The following is a 22,367-nucleotide window of genomic DNA, read 5'->3' as shown; positions in this document are numbered from 1 at the left end:
GGGACGTGCCTCAGAGACCCCTCCCTGGGTTTCTGACAGATGGAGATTGAACCCATGGGGAACATGGGCCCAGACCTTCTGTTTCTCTGCTACAAGACGGGGTCTGCTCTCTGTCTCATCTCTCAGGGACGTGCCTCAGAGACCCCTCCCTGGGTTTCTGCATGGCCAGAGCTGGTCCGACCTTGCTGCTGCCTGGCTGCCTATCAGGGAGCTGGAGATATGTGATGGGGTACATGTCCTGTGTCCTGCCCTTGGACTGCTCCACTTGTTCCAGCATTATGGGAAAGCTTTGGCAGCTGCAATTCTCTCACTTCTTTGTTCACAAACAGAAAGGAGCACTTTTGCATTATGAAGAAGGTGCAGGTGACATGCGAGGGGCATTGCACATTTTCTGTAGTACTGCAGTTACAGTATTCATAGGTGGCTTCTTAAATTTTGAGCTTTGTGGTGTCTGCAGGTGCTGTAAGTTATACAAGATAACTTGGAAAGGAGGTGAAAGATGCACTTCTGTTTATTCCTTGTAAGAATTATATGGACTGCCTTGAGGTTTAGCTTACAGTAGTGCAATCTAGGTAAAATCTATGCGTTTAGTTCCAATTAAATTTCTTAATTGTCTGTGTAGGGAAGCCCAATTGAAGGGTCATAAGTTCTGAACCTGTAATTAGAAACTTGTTCATACTTGATGGCAGAGCTTGTCTATGAATGAAAATGGTCCAGAGGGTGAAGTAAACTTTAAAACCTCTTGTGGAATGGGTGTTAGGTGGGAAGTGTTGATCAGACAAGATTGTTGACAGTGGTCAGCATGTAAAGGAACAGCAAAGAGACACAATTTAGTGGGTTGATGAGCTCTGCTGCGGCACTGACCAGGGCTATCATCCTGACAGCATACTTCCTGTCACTGTGGAGCTTGGGAGCAGAAAGGGATATTCTGTGTGGGTGTGAGAACCTGAAAGTTGTAGTAGGAAAGCCATTTGGGGAGGTGCTGCAAGTCACTGCTGGTGATGTCACTGCTGGAAGCTGGGGAGAAGATGAGGAAGGCTTCAGGGCAGGCTCCCAGCACTTGAACCTGGGAGCAGGTACTGACACAGGTGTCTGAAGTCCCAACGAGTGTGAGAAGAGATATGAAACGGGGACTGAGAGGAAGGGTTTGGAAGGGGGCTGATTGATAGGACAAAGAACAAAGACTGAAAATGGCAGGAACCAAAGTGAGCAGAGGGTAAGCATAAAGTGTAGGATTGCCACAACTTACACGCTGTGTATTACTCAACTGATGGGGTAAGTACAGTTATGTGCAAAGTGGTCATTTAGACATTTTCCATTAGAGATCAAGATTAACATCTAACAGGTAAGGGAGGCCAGAGACTGCAGTGGTTCCCAGCACACAAGGGGGAGAATTTTAAAAAACAGATGGAAAATAGGCTGATTCTCAGTAGATGTGTGTATGGGATAGCTGCTTGAAGACAGGACCAGAAGGTCACAGATAGCAGATTGGTGGTTATTTTTTCCTGATATCAATAAATGTTTTACATAATTTTTTTCATTTTCCTTCATAGTGTCAAGGGTAAGAAACTTCATTGTGGAATTTTCTGGTTACTTTGATAGAGATTAAGTTACTTTACATCAAAGCAAACCTTAGGCCCTAGTACATCTTGTTATCTGAAAGATTATTTTGGAACAACACAGTGGGTGTCTAAGATCAACTGATACAGAAAAATAGTATTACTGAACAAAAACATAACTTAGGTTGCACTCTTGTCACAATTAACTGTAGAATTTTACAATGTCAATAGTTCTTCTGCTTTACATTTGATCTTAAATTACTTTAGATTTATAAGGGAACATCCTTGTCCTGTATTTTAAGTTTCTAATTAGACAGTAGATCACTCCAGGAAAAAAGGGTAAAATACTATATTTTTGTTTTTGTTATTAATTTCTGGGTCCTTGGACTTGTCATGATTTTTTTTTTCCCCTGGAATGCTGCATTCCACAGCTTGTAATGACCTCCTTTTTCTGCTTGGACTAATCCATAAAGACATTTTTTAAGATTTATTGCCTTCTTTTAACTTCTAAACATGAGGGAAACACAAATGATGATCCTCCGTTCAGACCAACAGCAGAGAATGAAAAAAGAATTAATATTTTTAACTGGATATTTCTCTGTACAGTCCTGTGTGTTTTGTTGGGCTGTGCTCATCTCTGTTCTGGGGTCAGTGACAATAGGCAAAAAGATGCCTCAGATAACAGAGGGCACTGATGTTGTGGATGTATGAGCCAAGTCCTCTGGAGCTGCTCTTGAGTCATGCATTTTTATGGACATCACAGTAGCCATTGGGATTAACCCTGTGAAGAGTTCACATAGGGCAGTCCATGGGAAAGCAACAGGAAGGCTGTAGGGTTTACTTTTTGGGTCAGTTAGTTTTGCTTTCTGGTGCTTGTGGGTTGCCCAGATGCTGTAGCAGCTGGTTTTCTAATATCACAGGAATTACTGAAAAAATTGTGGTTGTTTGCTTGTATATTTTTACTTTGTAAACCTGTCTCTCAGGTGACTTCTATACAGTAGCTCTTTGTTTTCACTTTTACCTGTCCTATTAAATTTTATGTTTACCATATTTTACCTTCTACTTCTGGTTATATGGATTTGAGCAACTTAATTTAAATTGAGTGTGTGACAAAACTTTAGTATTTCTGATTTATGTGTTTGGGTATCAGGATTATTTTCCGTAAAGCTCTGCAGTTTACAGAGTACACCTAGGGTTGGTAAAAAACATTCTTGTGCAGGAAAGAGCAGCCTACAGAGATTGGTTGCTCCATGTCTGTTACCCCTACCAATAGACCCTCTTGATTTATTGGAACAAGACTAACAACAGGGACATATTAAGCTGCATAACCATAACCAAGCAGGCAGTACTTGGCACCAGTCAGGCAGTAGCATGTGTTATTAATGGCGAGGCTATGGCAGGTGACCAACTGATGCAGTTGCTGCCCACGTGGTGGATAATGGGTCAGTGTGTAGAAGGGGTTGTTCTAAAATGCTTGCAGTATGTGAACTCTTCAGTAGGTGACTGCACATTTTCAGGGAACAGTTTTAATAATGATCCAGCTTGTGTCAGGGCTTCCATGGTGCATATGAGGCTACTTCTGCCTTTAAATAAGAATCTCACAGAAACCTCACTAAAACAATGTAGGTTATAATTCAAATACCAACTTGTTAACCAGGAAACTTTTGGAGTACCTTCTGCCTCCCTCCCATCCAATGTGGATCATCAGCACCAAACCAAGACCTCATCTACTTGTGAAAACTTTCTGAATGGTTCAGTTGTGTATTGGCTCCATGTAGGCTGGAAATCCCGAGTGTGACTTGTAGCTTTTGCAAAATGTGAGGATTGTGGGGTTTTTGATGTACATAAGCACTTAATTCAGCATTCTCTTAAACTCATTTGACTCAGCTGTTGTGAAATCTCTTGATGCCATTTCATGATCATTTTAAAATTTGACATCATGTCACAAAATGGTGCCATAAGAGAGAAAAAATGTGTACTTCTGTCACTGAGAGCCTATTTTGATGTACTTTGCTCATTTTAATAAATTGTATTACAAATTACATCTTTTGTTAAAACACAATTTCCAATAAATCTTGAGTTTAGGGATATTTTTTCAATGCAGAAAATTAATTTTACATTGTTTGTGGAATTTCCCTTAAATGGAAGGCTTGAAAGACAACTTTTTTTTTCCTTAACATGCCAGATTAATTGTGCAGGGTAGCTTTTGTCCTCAGGCTTTTTAGGCCACTTCTTCACTTCAGTCACATTTTGGCATGTTCATCACAGCACTAGTAAGCTGTGGTAAGGACAGCAGGGCGGTTTTGAAGGGTTCTCCTTTCTCAGTAAAATGTACTTGACTGTTGTTAGGCTGAGTTTGCTGTTTTGTTTTACATTTCTTAAGCTTGTTCTTTTTGTTGTTGCTCTTTGCATTGGTCCATCCTATCTCAACCTCTAATTTTCATTTCCAGAATAACACTGAGAGTTCTTATTTTGCATGCTGCCTCTTTAAGGTTTATTTTAGAGTTTTCCATGTATTCAGCATGTTTGTTATCTTGAACCATTTATATCTAAAAAGGAAAGAAGTTTTTGCTGAATTCTCATTTAGGCTTGTCTTAAATCTTATTCTAGTTTCCTGCATGTCGCACTTGACCTTCCAGAAATGCTGGGAGGGTCCTTGAGGATGGATGTTCCTGCACTCTGCCAACTGGGTCCTCTTGAAGTTCGGGAGCCAACTTGGTCATCTTCTGTTCTTTGGGCTGACCCTGCAGAGTCACTCTGGGTTCCTATTTCCTGAGGATTTCAAGTGCTGTAATATTTCATAACATGATCTTCTAGTTAGTAATGATAAAATTCAAGGTAGTTTTTCCAAGTCCTTATCCTAATAAAGGCCTGATTCAAGATGAAATAAAACAAAGCAGGCTTTTCAGAGTTTGAGCAGCAGGACTACAAAAAGCTTGTTTTAAGGGGGTGAGGTCTGTACATGTGAACCTGCAGTCGTCTCTCAAGACTTTGGTCTTGTTAGATGATTTTGATAAAGTGTTAATGGTGGTTTTAAGAAATATGAGGGATGCATGGTTCCGGCAAAAATTAAAAATAAAGGAAAAGTAGCTACTCAGTTTTCAAGAAGAGTTCCTCCTTCTTTCTTATTTGTGTGGCAGCTTTCTATTAGAAGTTGGTGTGTTTTCTAGCTGAGTGATGCTAGAGTACTATCTCTGAATCAGCTCACAGAACAATTTCTTCACCCAAACAAGGAAGCAGTGTGTGACAGAGATGGAAGTATTAGAACAACTGGACTGAAGAAGAGAAAATAGTGAGTTTGAGTGGGAAAGGATGAATCTGCAGAAACCAAATTCTGTAGTGCTGCCACATGCAACTCATTTGGCATGTTGTTTTTCTTGGTGTTTGTGAATTCTTTACATTGATAAATGTGCTAAGTAATGTATGGTGTGCTCTGCCTATCCTACTAACCTGTGCCTCACTCATTGAAGGCTAGAAATCACAAATATGAGGGCTGTCCTCCTAGAAGTGATATTTTGTTTCCTTTCCATGTTCACATGAGATGCACTCACAGGATATGTGTCGTCTCCTTTTGATTTCCTAATTCTTTCACTGAGTCTGTTTTTCTGTATCCAGGATGATACGTAGACTCTATTAAGTTGCTTTCCTTCTACTATTTACTCTCCTTATATCCCTTTTATTTCCAAATCTTTCAGCTTGTGGTATTTTTGTTCTACAGTATGACCTTTGAGTTTTACTTTATGGTTCTTATGACTAGGAAGTGCAGTTAATAACTTTTGAGATGTAATTATCTCTAATTCCATTTACAGTTTGTATGGTTAGTCTTAGGACAGCTAACACATTTTTCAGCCCCAAAAGTCTTGCAATCAGTTGATGCTCTTCACATTCGTTCTGTCTATTAGATGTTCTAGACCATGTGCTCCTACAAGTGGCTGCTTTTTCCGTCTTGGCAGGGTCCCACTGCCCTGTACAAGTCTTGGTCCTGTCATCTTTATGGGTCTTACAGCAAAATAAGGCTCTGATCTCTCCATATTTGTCTTTTTCCCTCAGCCAGGGATTATACCTAGGATGTTCTGAACCTTTTGTAACTTTCTGATGGTTTACTCACATAGCCTGTTGATGTCTGTGATACCTCCCAGCTCCTGTCAGAAATGTCTTTCCCACATCTCCTTTATTTCCCCAGCTTTCCTTTGGTATGCTTTTTGCTGGTGCAAGTGACATCTGTAACAGTGTGATGGCCTATGCCAGCATTTGCTATGTTTAGGATACTATTTTAATGAAGAAATATCTTCAGGCTATACTCCTCTGTCAGCTGTTAGGATATCCAAGTATAGAGCTTTGGTGTTTCATCTAATCTGCCTTCAGCCTCCGGCTTCTTCAGCCTCTCTTTTCTCACTTGTCTCAGCAGGACAGATAACATCACTGTTTGTCTGGATGGCCTCCTACAATGTCACTTGTTCAGTCTTTCATTGCCAGGAACATACATAAGGTTTTATGGTAAAAAACCTCTGAGGGGTTTCTTCCTCCTGTGCAGAGGTGGCCCCTCAGGCGCAGCATGACCCCCAGCCCGCAGCAACATTCCCACAGTGCTTGCCGGTGCTTGGCTGACAGTTATGGCTCTGCTTCTGTTGGCTTCATAAATATTATTTTAAAGGTTTCTGGAAGGGTTTGGGTTTTTTCCTAATGTTCTAATGTGGAAGTACATTAGTATTGCCACAAAGTAGCTGCATTAGTTCCATGCTTTGACTTTCCAACACCAAAATGGCAGCATTAGCAGAGACAGGTACTGGCTGAGGAGCATTGGCTATGCGAATGTGGGCATATGTCTATAAGGATGAGGTGCCAAGAAGGAAATTTGCAGGAAATGGGGTGCTGAATTCGAAATCAATTGTTTTGTAGTCTTTATTGATTATTACTAGTATTCATAAAAGTTTAACTATATTGAGACTGTGTACATCTTCTTGCATATTTGTGATAGTTTTACAGAAGATATATGGAAGTATTTTCTAACAAAGTATTTAAATTCTTTTTTAGAGCTTTTACTGTTTGTTAAGAACTGGCTTCAGAAACTAGTTGCAAAAAACAATTAAGAAACCTGTTGGCTTATTAATTTCTAAATATCTGCTGCACACAGAATGTAAAATGCTACTTGCATTAGGTATAATGACTGTTTCCTGACTGGAGAGTTGAATGGAAACATTTAAGTGGATTTCAGATCAAACATATGAACACTTGCAGACTATTAGAGCATTCATTTTAATTTGCTGTTTTGCACAGTCAAACGTTTCCTCCCAGAGCAATTTGAGTGTACATGGGTTTTATTGTAAGAGGGGGTTTATTACTTGGTTTGTTTTGTATTTTTGGGAATGGTTATTGCTTGGTTTATTATTCTCTTGGTAAAGTCTAGCACTAATACAGTGTGAAAAAATATTGCATTTGCCCTTTAACAGGAAAAGCCCTTACAGTCCTCAGTGCACTGTCAGTGTGTTCTTATGTCAGTGTTTCTTATGACCCATGTAGTTATTTGGGGCTTCAACCAGTGTCAGAGAAGCTTTAGAGAAAGGTATACCCTGCCAGGCTATTATATTTTCCAAGTCTGCACACTGATAAGCTGGATAGGGGATAGGAATGGGTATGAAAGCTCCATTCTCAGACAGGAGTTTTTGAATGTGTGCTCTGACTAATATTGTTTTTGTTTCCGCTCTTTCAGGTATTCACTTATAAACAGAGCACGATCACTCACCAAAAAGTAACGTCTATGCATCAAACAAGCACAGAGAGTGTGGAAGACATGGCAGCACTTGTAGATCTTCATGAAGGCTCCATTATGCACAACTTATTCCAGCGATATCAGCAAGATAAAATCTATGTAAGTTTTTTCTAAAATTAAGAAAACTATCCAGTGGGAATGTTCTTGAAGTTAAGTCCTGTGTGTGTTTTGCTGTTCTGTGCTATCTCCTCTACTAATGCTTTCCAGTTTCTTGTGTATCCACATAGAGCTGAAGCATGCCTTATATAGTAAGGTAACTTCTCACCTACAGGGATGGAAGAAGAAGGTAGCTCAGACTGGACACGCAATCCCTTGGAAATCTTGAAAAACTGGCATGCTACGTACACTTCTACACTTTTCAGTGACAGGGTTGTGTAAAGGATGCTCATTTTCCTCTTCTCCTTTAGACTCTCTGCCCCAACAACATGTGCTGTGTATGTCACCAAAGAGGATGTGGTGGAACTTTGTCACTGCCATTTGAGATCCTGTTAGGAGGCCAAGATCCAATTCTGATCAGCTTCTCCTCTTGCATTGTAGTAGAAAGGTTATTATGAAAGAAGCATACAATTGTCAAGCTGAGCATTTGTGTCATAAAATAAAGATAGTTGGAGTTTGGGGTCTATGGGAACAGACAGCTTTTTATCAGTTTCCAAAACTAGGAATTAGTCCAGACAAAATTTTTTTCCTTAACTCTGTAAGGAAGATTTTTATTATTAAATTTACCTGGTCCTTCAATATTTTCATTAATCTTAAGCTAGATACAAATCTTTCCTGAGTCTGGAACTTCACTAAACATGAGAAAGATACAAGAAATATTAGCAGATACTACAGGTTGCAAAATTGCACTTCTCAGTGCTTCAGTGGTTGGCAATTTTGGTTTGGATTTTTTTACTAATAATTACAGAACACAGTTTTTGTTTCATCATATGTCTGGGCCCTTGATTTGACCATATACATGCTTTATTTCAAGCTTCATATTCTGAGTTTGGCTTCTGATTTTTAAATATTAACATATCTAAGTGAAAAAATAATCTTTCTCTGTATTTAAGATTTGATAAAAAGCAAAAAAGGGCACAATTAAATGATATTCCTTTACACATTACCCTAAAAGTGGCTAGCATGGAGAATCCTTAATATTGAGGTGGTTCTCGTTACATAAGTCTTTATGTATATTTTTTTCTTCTCAAACCAAATGAACTGTTTTACCATTCAGAAAAATCAGCAAACAAAAGATGAATAGCATAAATGAACAGCCCTGCATGTGCGAGTAAAAAACATATATTTGATAGAAGTTTAGTTTTCCATCAGTGTTTTTAGATGAGCTTATGGTACTCAGTGTGAGTCAAAGTTTTAAAAAATTGTTTTGTGATCTGTACTCACATAGAGAACACACCCCTTTTTAAAAAACCATGAGAGTATGAGTGTGATTTTTTTTGATGAGGCATAGAACAGTTGTTCTGAAGAGACATGTACTAGCTTCTTTCTTAGCTTGTCAAGGCAAGTTTAGGGTGTTCTGATCCTTGGTGCTTAGTGTGGTGCACTTTTCTGGACAAACAGGTTTGTGTGCTGTTAATGATGACAGATCTACAGTTGCTACTGACTATGCATTGTGCCTTCAATTTTGCTAATTTAACTGCTTACTCTTGTGAATCCACCTGAAAGATTACTGAAAAGGTAGTTGGAAAAAATGTGTGTTTTGAAACGGATATGAAAGCCTTTCTCTTGTCCTGTATATGTAACCAGGACCAGACCATAGAAGCATCTTCTTTTTCCAACCTCATTGGTACCTACAGTTGCTACTGACTATGCATTGTGCCTTCAATTTTGCTAATTTAACTGCTTACTCTTGTGAATCCACCTGAAAGATTACTGAAAAGGTAGTTGGAAAAAATGTGTGTTTTGAAACGGATATGAAAGCCTTTCTCTTGCCCTGTATATGTAACCAGGACCAGACCATAGAAGCATCTTCTTTTTCCAACCTCATTGGTACCTCACTCCTACTGCAGCAATAGTATTGTTTTAGCAGGAAAGGGCTTCAGGAACAAAAATATCCCAAAAAAATGATTGAATGTCTTGAATAATTTCATGAAAGTTTATAAATATACGAGCATGAATTTTAGAAAGGGGTGTTGTCATTGCAAAAAGAGGTCTGTCATTTTGAGCCAAAATTGCTTCACTTATATATTGAGCATATTATATATTGAGAAATTCAATCATATTTTAATGTTAAAAAAAAAAAAAACCTGAAGATGCATTAAGCTTACCTTTGTTGAAGGTTACTTTGCAGTTGATCATTCAAACTTGCTTGATGATTCTGCTTTGGGACCAAACCAGCTCTAGTACAGGACAGTAAAAGCCATTGGAATTTATGCCAGGAGCAATAAAAACTTTACAGATTATACATTTGCCTTCTCCCTTGACCAGGAAAGGCTTCATCATTGTAGTTCACACATTGTCTCTTGGATCTGCCTCATCACCTTGGCTGTATCTGCCCCTGGAGCATTAGGGATAAATTGGGAAGGCATGTACCACTCTCCGCTGTGGGCGTAGGGGCTGATCATCCCATTGAAAGACTTCTTGCCATCGCAAGATACAAACCACCTTATAATTGCCATGTTCTGTCTTTTAGCTTACAGATCCCTTTTATCTTGGTTCTGTGCACCTTCTTATTCGCATCCTGTGTAAGAGGAAGAGATATGCAAATGTATATGCTGTCACTTTTTGAGTTCTATGCTTGTAATATTACAAATATATTTGTGTGGTTGTTGAGCATGGCAGCTTTTTGTTCCTTTTCTCAATGGCATTGAGACCAGGAAGCGCCTTTTTACCTGAACAAGGTACACTTAGTTGAGATTTAAGTTTTGGAGCTTGCTTGTTCACACACATAAAAATTATATCAAGTGCAATATACATAATTGTAATGTAAAGTGTATGTAATTTCAAATGTACAGAAGAAACAATTACATGGAAATTTAAACAGTTTCTCAGCAAGACAAATATTTATGCAGCTCTTCCACTGTTAAGTTAATACAGAACAAGTGTATGTTGTTCTGTATTGGAAGAGCTGTTTCTCTGGCAATGAGAATATAAACTAATATCTTCAGATGTTTGAGTTCAGTTTAATCTTTTGTTACTTATTAACATTTTTGTCTCACATACTCATACCTGTGTTCCTAAACTTTTCACTACTTCCTAATTCATACTACGGATTTATTTGCTGTTGATGCCAAGTTTTGTCAAACATGTCAGTAACTTTATTTGCTGTGGCCAACAACTGCAGCTTTAAAGGGTCAGCAGAGGATTTTCTATATTTCCTGATATCTCCTGGGGAGGGAAGAATATTGACTTAGATTACAGATTATGTTCATAGTGTGAATGATGCCTGGCTCTGAACATAATTGAGGCTCTCAGCTGAATCTTGGCTGTTTGCAAAAAGGTGAACGACAAAACGTTCATGTCTATGTGCAACCATCTTTTTGTATCAGTGTCAAGTCTGTTAATTTTTTGTGATACCTTTTGTGTGAATTTCCATTAAAGAGTGTGTGCTTTCCCTTTTTGGCCTGTGAGAAGCATAGGACATACAAGTCCTTTCTTAATTTTTCCCGGCAGGCTGGTACTGTCTGGTATTTTTTTCAGGCTTTGTGATTAATACTGCATTTATTTGAAAGCTTCGTTCCATGCTGTCACCACATTTGTTGTTCAGGAAAGGACAAAATTTAGGATGGCAGTGATCATACAGTGCACAAGCTTTCATTGCTACTTCATCTCCCATTTTGTTTCTACTAGGAACAACAGTGGGTTATCCAGCTGTGGACATCAGCATAAAAGATTTAATGCTCATCTTTGAATGCTCAGATTAGCTTGCATGCTAGACTGGTATGTGGCAAAATATGGAAAGATAAACACTAGTGCTAAAAATGAAGGATGCCCACATTTGAAAACTGAGCCTTTTGTGAAGCATTTGGGGGATGTGGTCACCTCTGAAATGAGGCCATCACAGAGCAGGTGGTATGGAGAAGGCAAGTGCTGTGGCAGCCACTCTTGTCAACATTCAAAGACAAATTGTTCCCTAGCTGTTGATTCTGGTTTACTTTTAGTTAAGTACACACTGCAGAGCAGACTGGCTCAGCCTTGGAGAGAATGCCATAAGCCACACAGCGTGGATTGTGCTGTGAGTCGCACAAATTATGGTGTTTGGGCTGGCTCTGGGATGAGTTGCAGTTGTCTTGTCTCTGCCAGTGGTTGGTTATTGATGCAGGTGAGCATATTTTGGAAAAGCAGAGCGCAGGATAAGAGAGCAGCTTTTGCTGAGGTGAGAGGCTGGAAATAACTGCAGTATATATTGTGCAGGTCAGTGCAGAGCCTTTCAGTGTCATGTCCACCATCATTTGCATGAGCTCAAGCAATAAACAAATTTCAAACCCCTTTTGACTAGCTTTTTCTTTTTGAATTAAGTTAAGAAATGCTAGGTGGGCACATCCGCACATCCACCTTTGAAGTGGTGATGATGATTTGACACGTGCCTGTCTTGTTTAGATGGAGGATGTGCACCATGCCCAGATTAGTGTTCTGCTTGGGCTGCAGTGTGGCGGTCCCTCAGTCACCCTCCCCTGATGGGGGGAAAAAGTGACTTCCAGGTTGTCCAACAGTTGGGTGTGGTGTTCAGGAAGGGTGACGGACAACACAACCTATTTTTGCTCACTCTCAAATTAGGACTACAGCTTGCTCGCCAATAATTATAACCACCTGTTATGTTTGCATGCATATGTATGAAAAGTTCTGTACCAGCCACGTTGACATGTAATGCTGTACCAGCCACATCCACATCAGAGGGAAGATGATGGTAATTAGGAGCTCAGTTTTCATGGCTAGCTTCCCTTCTCTCTTCAGCTGAAGCAACAAACATTTAATAACTTGGATGAAAAAGCAACATTTATCCAATTTTTGAATAAGGTGTTAAACTTGAGACAACTGGGAAAAGTTGTCTCTTCCCTGACAAGGTTGTTGCACAGCTCCTAGCCACTTCATTGTACAGAATGCTCATTCCTATCTGTTCTTAAAAGGGATTTTCAGTTATTTATGCATTGATTTTTAAATATATTAGTGTTTATTTACTTAAGCAGCATGTTCAGTTGTAATTTGTTAAGCTTGCAGTAATTAGATAATTTATCTCCCTTGAAGTCATGAGGGCTCCCAGAGGCAACTAGCTGATGTTTGTGCAGTATTAATCAATAGTCACTACAGGGTTTTTTTCAAATTCTGTTTGCAGACACAGACACTTTAGTATCTAGGTCAGTTGCTCTATGTGACTTGTTTTTCTGGGGTTTTGTATATTTATTTTTTTCTGAGTACAGTAAAACTCCTTTTGGATCCAGTGCTGTTGCTCTGTACTGTGCTGTGATGGTCAGCAGGAAGTAAATACTGCGGCATGTTACAGTGAGAAAATAGCGGGGCACACTAAAGTCATATTTGATGTAATGCAGACAGACATAATTCAGACACTTCAATAGCATTACTGCTCAGGTGTCCTCTAACATGGACACAAGTTGTAGGTGAAGGCAGAGAAACAAAGAAGATCAGCAGAAGCTACTAGAATCATAGAATCACTGCGGTTGGAAAAGACCTCCAATGCCTTCAAGGCCAACCTTTGACCATAAATACCACTAAACTATAGCCTTAAAGTGTTTACTAATAAAGACAAAACCTCATGTCTGGTTTCTTAAATGTTGGACACACTTTGTGCAGAAACTGAACCTAAAAAGAAAGTATGCCATGTACCCCTACAATGTTCTGGACAGCTCAACAGCTTTGGTCTTTGGCCTGTTGTGTGTCTTGTTATAAATATTGTGGGGCATGGACTAAAAAATCCACAGACAATGGTACCCAGAAACCGTGTCATTAATTAGTACCATATAACATGTATATAAATACAGTACATGCCCCTAGAACAATTACACTAGCCCCTAGAACTGCATTTATCCTGGTCTTGTCTGCAATCCAGCTGTGGTTACATAGTTCCTCTCCAGAGGCATCCAGTGCAGTAGAGCAGTCCCAGGTAACTGGTTTGCAGGATCTGCTCTGTGGTCACTGGGGAAGGTGCTGTTTATTTAATTGCTCTGGTTTTACGGTAAAGAAATTTTAAAAGTGTGCTGATGAATCACAGTGTGTTGTAAATGCAGGTGAACCCAATGGGAAGAAATGATGATGTCTGGCTCAATTCAGAAGGCTAAATGATTTCTTTATTATAATTATGCTAAAATACATTAATATACTATATAAAGGAAGATACTAAAACTACATCCTACTTTCTCTAACTCTATATCTCTAACACAACTCAAGACCGTCTCTTGAGAGTCCAGACACAGGTGGATTGGACTGGCCATCAGGCTCAAACAATCCTCACCAGTATCCAATCAAGCAATTACTCCATGTAAACAATTCTCCAAACACATTCCACATAGGAAAAACAAGGAGCAGAAATAGAAATTGTTTTCTCTTTCTTTCTCTCTGTGCACCTCTATGAAAAATCATGAGAGAGGGAGAAATGTGCTGCCACAACAGTGTTTTTCACACCTTCCTGAGCTAATGAGAAGACGGGGAAAATTCTTGCCACCAGCTCTTTCCAAAGAAGTGTGGAAGCAGAGAACGCTGTTGCTAAGAATGCATGACAAATGTCTATACATAGCTGCTTACCTCCCTAATTAGAATGTTATGCTTGCACACATGAGATAATGTTTTCAAAATGCAGTTCAAAGCAAGTTCCTGTCTCCAAGCATTAATTACAGCTTCCATTTCACATCTGTTACTAGAGAGCAGCAGACAAAGATCTATAAAAACACAGCAGGGTTTTAATTAGGACTCTAGTGAAATTTATTACTGGTGATTGTTATTTCTAAAGGCTGGTCAGTTTTATAGATCAACAATTGTCTACAACAGGCAAATTATCATTATTTTTTATTTGTGTTTTTTTAAAATATCTGTTAATGGAAAAAACATAGCTGTAATGATATGAGAAGTAAACAAATGCTATCAGTTGGTTAACCAACCTTGCTTCTGACTTCCTCCATTCTGCATGACTTGTGGAACTGCTAATAGTTATATTAAGAACAACAATAAAGAGTGTTTGTCTGAACTTTGTCCTCACAAAGTCCTCAACTGAAAATACCAGGGATTTTAAAGGTGCCTACTTTCAGATCCAAGGAAGTATTTCAGCCTGAGGTGTTGTGATCAATGTGATACCATTAAAAGAAAGGCAAGGTGTGTGTCGCTGCGTACACTGCCATGTATGCCACAGCTCCACAAACACTTTGCAGCGTGTGCAGTGGCTACATGTGCACAACATATACATTTATATTGTGGTTTGCAGTGCATTACGTGGTGTTGGTAACCTGCTGGGTGCACACATGGCAGTAAGGACTTTGCCTGCTAGCATCGGTAGGCTGCTTTAGTGAGGTGGAGAGGGTGAAGAGGTCAAAGTTTTATTAAAACATGAAAGCTTGCTCTTTCTATTCTGCTCTGTAGCAGTATTTTTTTCCTCGGTTAGTTGGTTGGTTGGGGAATAAATAATAGATGGACTGGCAACAGGGTCAGTTTCTGTTTACTTCCACGAGTTTTCTATTTGTAATACAAAAGCTCTATGCTATCTTTGATGGTAACTTCATGTAGAAAACTGTCATCATGTGCAGATTTTGTCATTGGTGATGGTATTGCTAAATCTTCCCAGATTTGAAGGTTAGTATTCATTTATTGCATGTCACTGCTAACTCTGTGAGCCAACAGAAAGCAGACCAACATGCAGAATCAAAAGAAAAATTATAAGGCATTTGCACAAATGCCAACAGTAGCTTAGTGCTGTTCAGTCAAAGCTTTTGCAAACAATGTCATTGCCTCACTTGGAGGTAAGCTTTGGCTCCTTTCTGTAATGTCTATTGTTCCCAGTCCAGCAAAGTCACTGAAAGGAGGGCAGGAATTTGGGCTCCAAAACTTAGGGTGCTTACCTATCGACAGCACGTTTTACATGAGTTAGGCTTTTACTGTAAAGTGAGCTGTGCAAAATTTCCTGCCTGTGCTGCACCACCCAACTGTCTTATATGCATATTCCAGCAGTTTAATACTAGAAAGGCTGCAAACAACCCATTTAATGTGGGAATGAATTAATTTTTATAGCTATTGTTTATCTGTGTAAATGTATTATTGATTCATAGCCAGCCTGTTATTTTTATTTGAAAATAGGTGGTCCCTTTCTCACAGGCAGTTTCAGCTTTTTCTCTTTGATGTTTATCAGTCTCTCCTTTTAAAAGCAAACGGAATCCAAAACTTCCATTTAGCAGATTTTTGACAGTTAATTCCATTTTCCATCTCAGTCCTGATTTCTTGACTGATGGCTATTTGGCTGCAGTTCAGTCCCATCCAGCTAACTACCTGGCATGGAGATAGATTTCAGTTATGCTGGCTTTTGATTTCTCTTTTTGTTATTTTAAAGAGTAATTCCTGCTCTTCCTGCTTTCCTCCTTAAAAATCCATTTTTATAGAAGAGGTATTCAAATATTAAAGAGCCATGGAAGTTATGGAAATCTGCATATCAGTATGTAAAATACTTTCAGGAAGAATTAAACAGATCTGTGAAGCTTTATATAAAAATATTTCACCAGTGTTATAGAGACACTGTTCTTTGGTTCATTGTCTTACCAGCATTTTGGTTTTCCTTTGGGTGTATTTTCTCTGAAAAGCCCCTTCATCTCTCCAGTATGAATGTATAGGAAGGAAGAAGACCATTTTTTTCTTTTCCTTGCTGGAGGGTAAATTAGACCTTCAGACAGTTTTGAAAGGCTCATTTGATCATTGTGCAATAACAGAGCAGGAGGAAGAACTAGTTTGTGCCATAGGCCATTTGAAATGAAGTGATAAGCCATGGGGTCTCTGCTTTTTGTGAGGCCTTTTTTGATTTGAGGCCTTTTTTGATTTGAGTCTGGTTAAAACTGCTCCCAGATTGCTACAGTCTCATGTGGAAACTTAACTTTCACATGCTCTATTGCAGTACATGAAAATAACAAAAATCAATGTCTTGTTCTAATCAATTGTATTTGTGTTCAGGAGGTCACTGCCTGTATCCCCTTGGCAATGGTGAAGAGAGAAATTCTTCAGTAATTGTTTATATGAAAACTGTACAAAAGATCATTATTCTGACCCAGTAGATAGAACTGCTGCATTGCATTGTATTAGTCAGCAAAAAAGTACAGTAAAAACAAGGAGACTTGGTGCTTTTTATACAGGAGAAAAACTGCCAGAGACCTATGAATATCTTAAAGAAGAAATAATGTCTGTCTGACATCTGTATTATATTATTTGCTAGTTTGGTTTTTACCTTTGGCTGTAACAGTGCTCTGTTATCAACCTTTTTTTAAATTGGTTTCATGCTTCCTAAACTGGATTGCTTTTTGTGTGGATTCAGGATAACACTTGTAGTGTTTCCTTGAGTAATCCCCATCGACATGATACAACCTGTCCAGAAGGAGAAAATGAAGAGAAAAAGAAGATGAGATTAAGCTGTGAGCATATCTCTTAACCAGGTGGAGAGGTTTTACCATCTCTGAGCCTTCTGTGGAAGCAGAAAGGTATCTGCCTCCATGCAGTTTTGGGTATTTACATTGGCAAGTAAGGAGACCAAATCACAGTCTTTTACCCTTAAGAAACAGACCTAGACAGTTTAATTTAACTTCCTAGGACAAGGACTTAATAAATATGCAAGATTGAAGCTGTAGGGAGTGGAAGGATTTTCTTAGTGTAGAAATTAAGGTAGCTGGGTTACAAAGTACAACTTTTTTCCTGAAGAGATAGCTCAGCCTCTGCCCTCAGGAGAGTTTCAGAACAAGGAGGGTGTTGCTTAATACTGTTGGACCTAGGGAAGCTTAAGGTCACATTAGCTGAATTGAAGGGTCAACATAAGAGACAAGGCTGCATCTAGGAGAGTGTCCTGTTGCCCAACAGTTGCCTGTGATCATCTGAAATCACGTTTTAAAATAGTCCAAAACTGTTCCAAAATCTTCTTGTGAACTGTGCTGGTGGAATCAAGCATAAAGCCTGGCTTTGAAGAGACCTCGGTCTGTTATTCCTTGGATCTATTCTGTGCTCCACAGGAGAAAAGGCCAGCAGGGAAAGGAGGTGATTGGTTGAAGAAGCTGCTGCAGTTTCCATCAGGAACTGAAGAACATGGTTTGAAAGTACAGCTGAGCAGTGTGAGAAGACACTTTTCAAAAACAGTGACAGGGAGAAATGTAGAAGGTGGGTCTTGGCTGTAGGTAGCTGATCTTTCTAGTGACATTCCCTATCATGTTCTGGTTCCCTTCTAAAGGTCCTCTCCTGTGGGTGGTAACTGCTGTATTTGTAGTGTGGCCTGTGTATTTACAAGCAGCTTATTTTACAATCAATCCTACAGCTGACCTTAAGAAGAAAAAAAGGACAGTTTAGGGTTCATAATGTCGAGTGCAATGACAAGGAACACAGATACAGAGAAAAGCAAAGCTGATGTAAATTTGGGTGGTTGGAAGTTCACTGTGAGTCGCCAGACATGGTGAGGCCTGCAGTAGCCCAAGTATGTAAAGATGATTATAGAGTATGCCATTTCCATCTTAGAAATGGCTTGATTGGTTGAAAACATTTAAAACATGTACTTTTAAAAAACATTGAATTGCAGCTTCACTTTGATTATATACTTCACTTCTAAGAAAGAAGCTTTGCTTCAGACATGAGACAACTGGATTCTGTCCCACTGAAATTAGCATGGGACTAGCTGAAAGACAGGGTATACTTACCACAGTGAGGATAAATCAAAGTCCTACCATGAATGAGGGCATTAATTAACATCCTCTTTATGGCATACCATTGCCCCTTCTTCTGTGTCCCCTAAAAGGCACACCAAAATGTGGCCCAGCCATCTTTCTCCTTTTTCTGCTGATGTGTAAGTGGTAGACATTTGGTTGTCTTTGCTGCAGAATAAACTCAACACTGATAACCATCAATCCTTTCACCTGAGAGAACTCTGAACCACAAAAGCCATAGCTGCAGTGTGGAGCAAACTCTTATATTCCCAGGTTTTTCATCCTGATACCCTAAAATTTGGTGTTGAAAACGTAATGAAGTGTGATGGCTATTTTGTGGTCTTTTAAAAGTTGCCTGCCACTGCATGTTCTGTGAAAACAATGGTTTTGTCCTTTGGTAATGTTCCTGTAGCTGTGATGATTTAAAGGTATGTGAGATGCCAAGGTTGTGTGGAATGGTGATAAAAATCTTTTCCCATGCCTTTTGCAAAACTAACATAGAAGTAGCTTTGAGATGAGCCTGCAGTTTAATTTGAAGTTTCCCATATGTTAAGGATAAGCCCAGAAGGTAATGTTTGTGGAATAAATTGGCAGGTTAATACCAATACCCAATTAAAAAAAAAAAAAAAAAAAAAAAAAAAAAAAAAAAGCAAAACAAAACAAAACTTTTACTTTTCAGACAAGGAATCAGTTCCTTAAGAGACTCCAGGAAATTCTGAAGTTGTTAAAAAATGGTCTAGAAACATATTTTTTGAGGCATCAGTAAGCATGCTTTTCTTTTTGTAATAACGTAGAGTTTTCATGCTCTAAAGAAGAAAGGCTTGAAAGTGCTCTTAAGAGAGTAGAACAAAGTCCTGTTTCTTGATATTAGTGCCGCGCTCCCACCCCAGATCCCTGTTCTCAGCCCTGGCTAGCTCTCGTCCTGGGGCGAGGGCGGGCGATTGAGGCACCCTCCGCTGGTCCCAGCTGGGGTTTGGAGAGTGTCTTTGTGGGTTCCGGGCAGCGCTGGCAAGCCTCGTGGTGGTAAATGAAGAGCGGATCCTGTTGGAGGCTAAGTCCAAGTTTATTGTAGCCCAACGGGGCCAAATATTCCAGAACGGTGCCTGCCAACAGGAACGAGCACAAGGTGCTTGCACCGGCTTATAAACTGTAAGGGAGGGGAAGACCGGTAACCAATGGGGATAGGGATAGGGAGTGGCCCCGGGATGGGGTGATACAACGTGGTCTAATGGGGGAAGGATATGAGAGGGGCCCCAGGCCCTCGCCCAATCACCCGGTGCCCAAGGTGGAAGCTTCTGGATGGATGGGAAGGGACACCGAGTGACAGACAAGGCACCCGGGGGGGGGTAAAGTGCCTCTTCCAGGGTGATGGATAGATACTGGAAAGGCGGGAAGGGAGGACAAGGCGGGAAAACTGGGGATAAACCAAGTTGTACATGGGGGTACAAAGGAATAAACCAATACATAATACAGGGATAATAAAACATACAAATAACGCAACTCCACATATTAGTATATGTATCTATAACAAAACATGTTAATTTCTGTATTTGATCTATTCCAGCAGCTCTAGTTCCAAGCTGTGAAGAATATTTTGATTTTTGGTGGTAGTAAAGAAACAAAATTATAGAAAGAAATAGAGTAATTCAGTCTTCTTATGCCTGTTTTAATAATGCAAGCAGTTTTAGTTTGTGTTGAGATTGTTGATCAAAGATTTAGTTCAGGAGCAGCACACAATGTGCTTCAACAGAGTCCTCCAGTCTGCTTCTGCCTTCTCTCTCCCACTCTCCCTGTAGCATGGGATATGGAAAGCCTAAGTGTGTGTCCTTCCCTTTTTATTTATTTATTTGTGAAAGCAGGAAGACTGGGATGTCTCAGATGCTAGAGGTCTGTGAAGTACAGAGGGACACCTAGATGTAGAGAGTGAAAGGTCATGAGAAAAGCTGTGTAGAATAAATTTAATGACCTTACATGGGAAAAGCGAGCTTGGGTAGAACACAGATATCATAAAGGATACTCAGAAACAGAAAGTTATTATTAAGAAGTTTTGATATAACAGGGAAGAAGTGCAAGGTGTATGGTTGCTGGATATGGAACAAACCTGAAAATATATAACCCAGAATTCTAAAAAGCATCTGTGAAGGGGAAATGATGAAAAGCAGAGTGGCTCTGGTGTATTCGGTATGTTTGATTTACAGGAATAATGAAGTGAGCTTCCATCAGGGCAATTTTCTTTTTCATTGCTTTTTCATTATAGAGAATCTGAAAAAAAAAAAGAGGGGGAAATTTCTTACTCTACTTTTTTGTCTTTTAATCTGAAAGCCTTTTCTACATGGGAAAGTAAGATATTTCAAGCTGTATTTTGTTGCTACATTGCAAACTTTTTTTCTTGCAGTTTTAAGTGTAAAATACACTAAAGTGTATTTAGATCAATAAAACCTTGTACATAATTCAGATTTGTTTGGCATCAAACTAAAATAAATTTATTGTGTCTTTATTAAAAAATCCCCACCCTCCCATGTTAGACAGGAGTACTCTGACTATGTTAAGTTTTGCTAGATTACTTCTGCCGGTATCAGCAGACTTTGTCAGCTCTTCTTAAAAAACAAATTGTTTTTCAGTGTTTGAAGAGCTGTGGGATGATTTCAAGACAGAAGCTCAAACCTAATTGCTATCAGAAGTCAACAAACAAAACAAAAAGCATTCAAAGAACTGATAAAAATAAATTATTTTCTCATGTACATCTTTCATTTTGTCTTGCCTTACTCAATGTCTAGCTGAAAAGATAGGATTGGAACTTCTAATGTTGAAAGTCCTTGTAGAGGATCAGCAAACAATCTTGTTTTTCCTTTTTGCTGAAAGAGGGGAGCAGGAGTGTGTGGTTTGTGAGTAAAAGCATTTTAGGAGATGAATTAACAATGTAAAATTCCAGTAAAAAGTTTGAAAGTGCAAAAGGAACCCAACCTTTAATACAGAAATTAAAGTGCTGCATTGGGAGTAACTCAACTTCCATTTATTCTTTGGTTTAAATAAATATATTAGCCCTGATCTGATAACAAGTTGTTGCTGGTTTAGTCTGTACCAAACTAGTTCAAGAGTTTGTGTTTGGTTCTGTGTGAAACCTTGAATCAGTCATATATCAGGGAATAGTAAACTGCCCTGTTTTTTGCCATGGATTTAAGAGGTCAGGCTTCTAACAGGAGTTCTCACAATATATCACTGAAAAAACTCTCAAACTATTTAAACTGTAAGTCTTCAGAACTCTCCTGTCTGTTTGCTAGTGCTCTAGCAGCATTTCTCCCATTCATAATTGCTTTGGAATGCTTTCATTAAAATAAGTAGTTATTGGCTTTCAGAATCAGATTAGAAAATGCAAAGAACAAAAAGAAAATTTAGATTACTATCTTACAAGTGAAGTGGAAGTGTCATTCTGTGTGAAAATACCTTTTCTAAAATTTCACCTGCTTTGTGATGTTGTCATAACACATAATTTAGAGATCCTGCTTCTTGTTGCTAACCCATTTAATTTGCCATGTGCTGATGTTTGGTGCAGAAATAGTGCTCAGGATATAACACACATCCACTGAGCAGTCCTGCAATTTTTGTGTATTTTTACACCATTTTGACCTGCTGCTAAGATCTTGAATTTGCCAAACCAGAAGGTCTGCCCTGCAAGAAAGGGGCTGTGTGGTGTGGCTGCTCAGGGTCTCCAAGGGAGGGAAAGTGGAGGAGCCTAAAAGAAATATTGAGAGGGAGTTTTTACAGGGGCATGTAATGACAGGACAAGGGGGAATGACTTCAAAATGAAAGAGAGAATGTTAGCTATTAGGAAGAAATTCTTCACTGTGAGAGTGGGGACACTGGAACTGTTTGCCCAGAGAAGCTGTGGATGTTCCATCTCTGGAAGTGTTAAAAGCCACATTGGATGGGGCATTGAGCAATCTCTCTAGTTGAAGGTGTCCCTGCCCATGACAGGGGTGTTGGAACTACATGATCTTGGCTCTCCTTCCAGCACAGGCCATTCTGTGATTCTATAAAACTGGGAGATGGTAGCATTCTTCATGGGAGTACATGTATCCTTTCCTCCTCCAGGTTCCTAACTTTGGGGCTCTTAGAGCTGCCAGTCTAGGATCTACTGCTTATAAAATACTGCCACTAGTAATACCTTGTGATAGGTACTGGATGGGATAAGTAGTAAGCCTGGAAGTGATGTAGGAAATT

The 22,367-nt window shown here is 39.3% G+C and overlaps 1 protein-coding gene across 1 annotated transcript in view; it reads left to right on the top strand.

Moving 5' to 3' along the window:
* Positions 1-22,367, top strand: part of MYO10 (myosin X) — a 183,565-nt gene that overhangs the window by 71,152 nt on the left and 90,046 nt on the right. Inside the window, exon 3 of the mRNA XM_021546725.3 lies at positions 7,270-7,428. Coding sequence (XP_021402400.1) covers positions 7,270-7,428 — 159 coding nt within the window. The remainder of the gene's footprint in view (positions 1-7,269; positions 7,429-22,367) is intronic.

This window comes from Lonchura striata, chromosome 1 (assembly GCF_046129695.1).
Source record: "Lonchura striata isolate bLonStr1 chromosome 1, bLonStr1.mat, whole genome shotgun sequence".
Taxonomy (NCBI): domain Eukaryota; kingdom Metazoa; phylum Chordata; class Aves; order Passeriformes; family Estrildidae; genus Lonchura; species Lonchura striata.
This window is presented reverse-complemented; position numbering and strand designations above follow the sequence as displayed.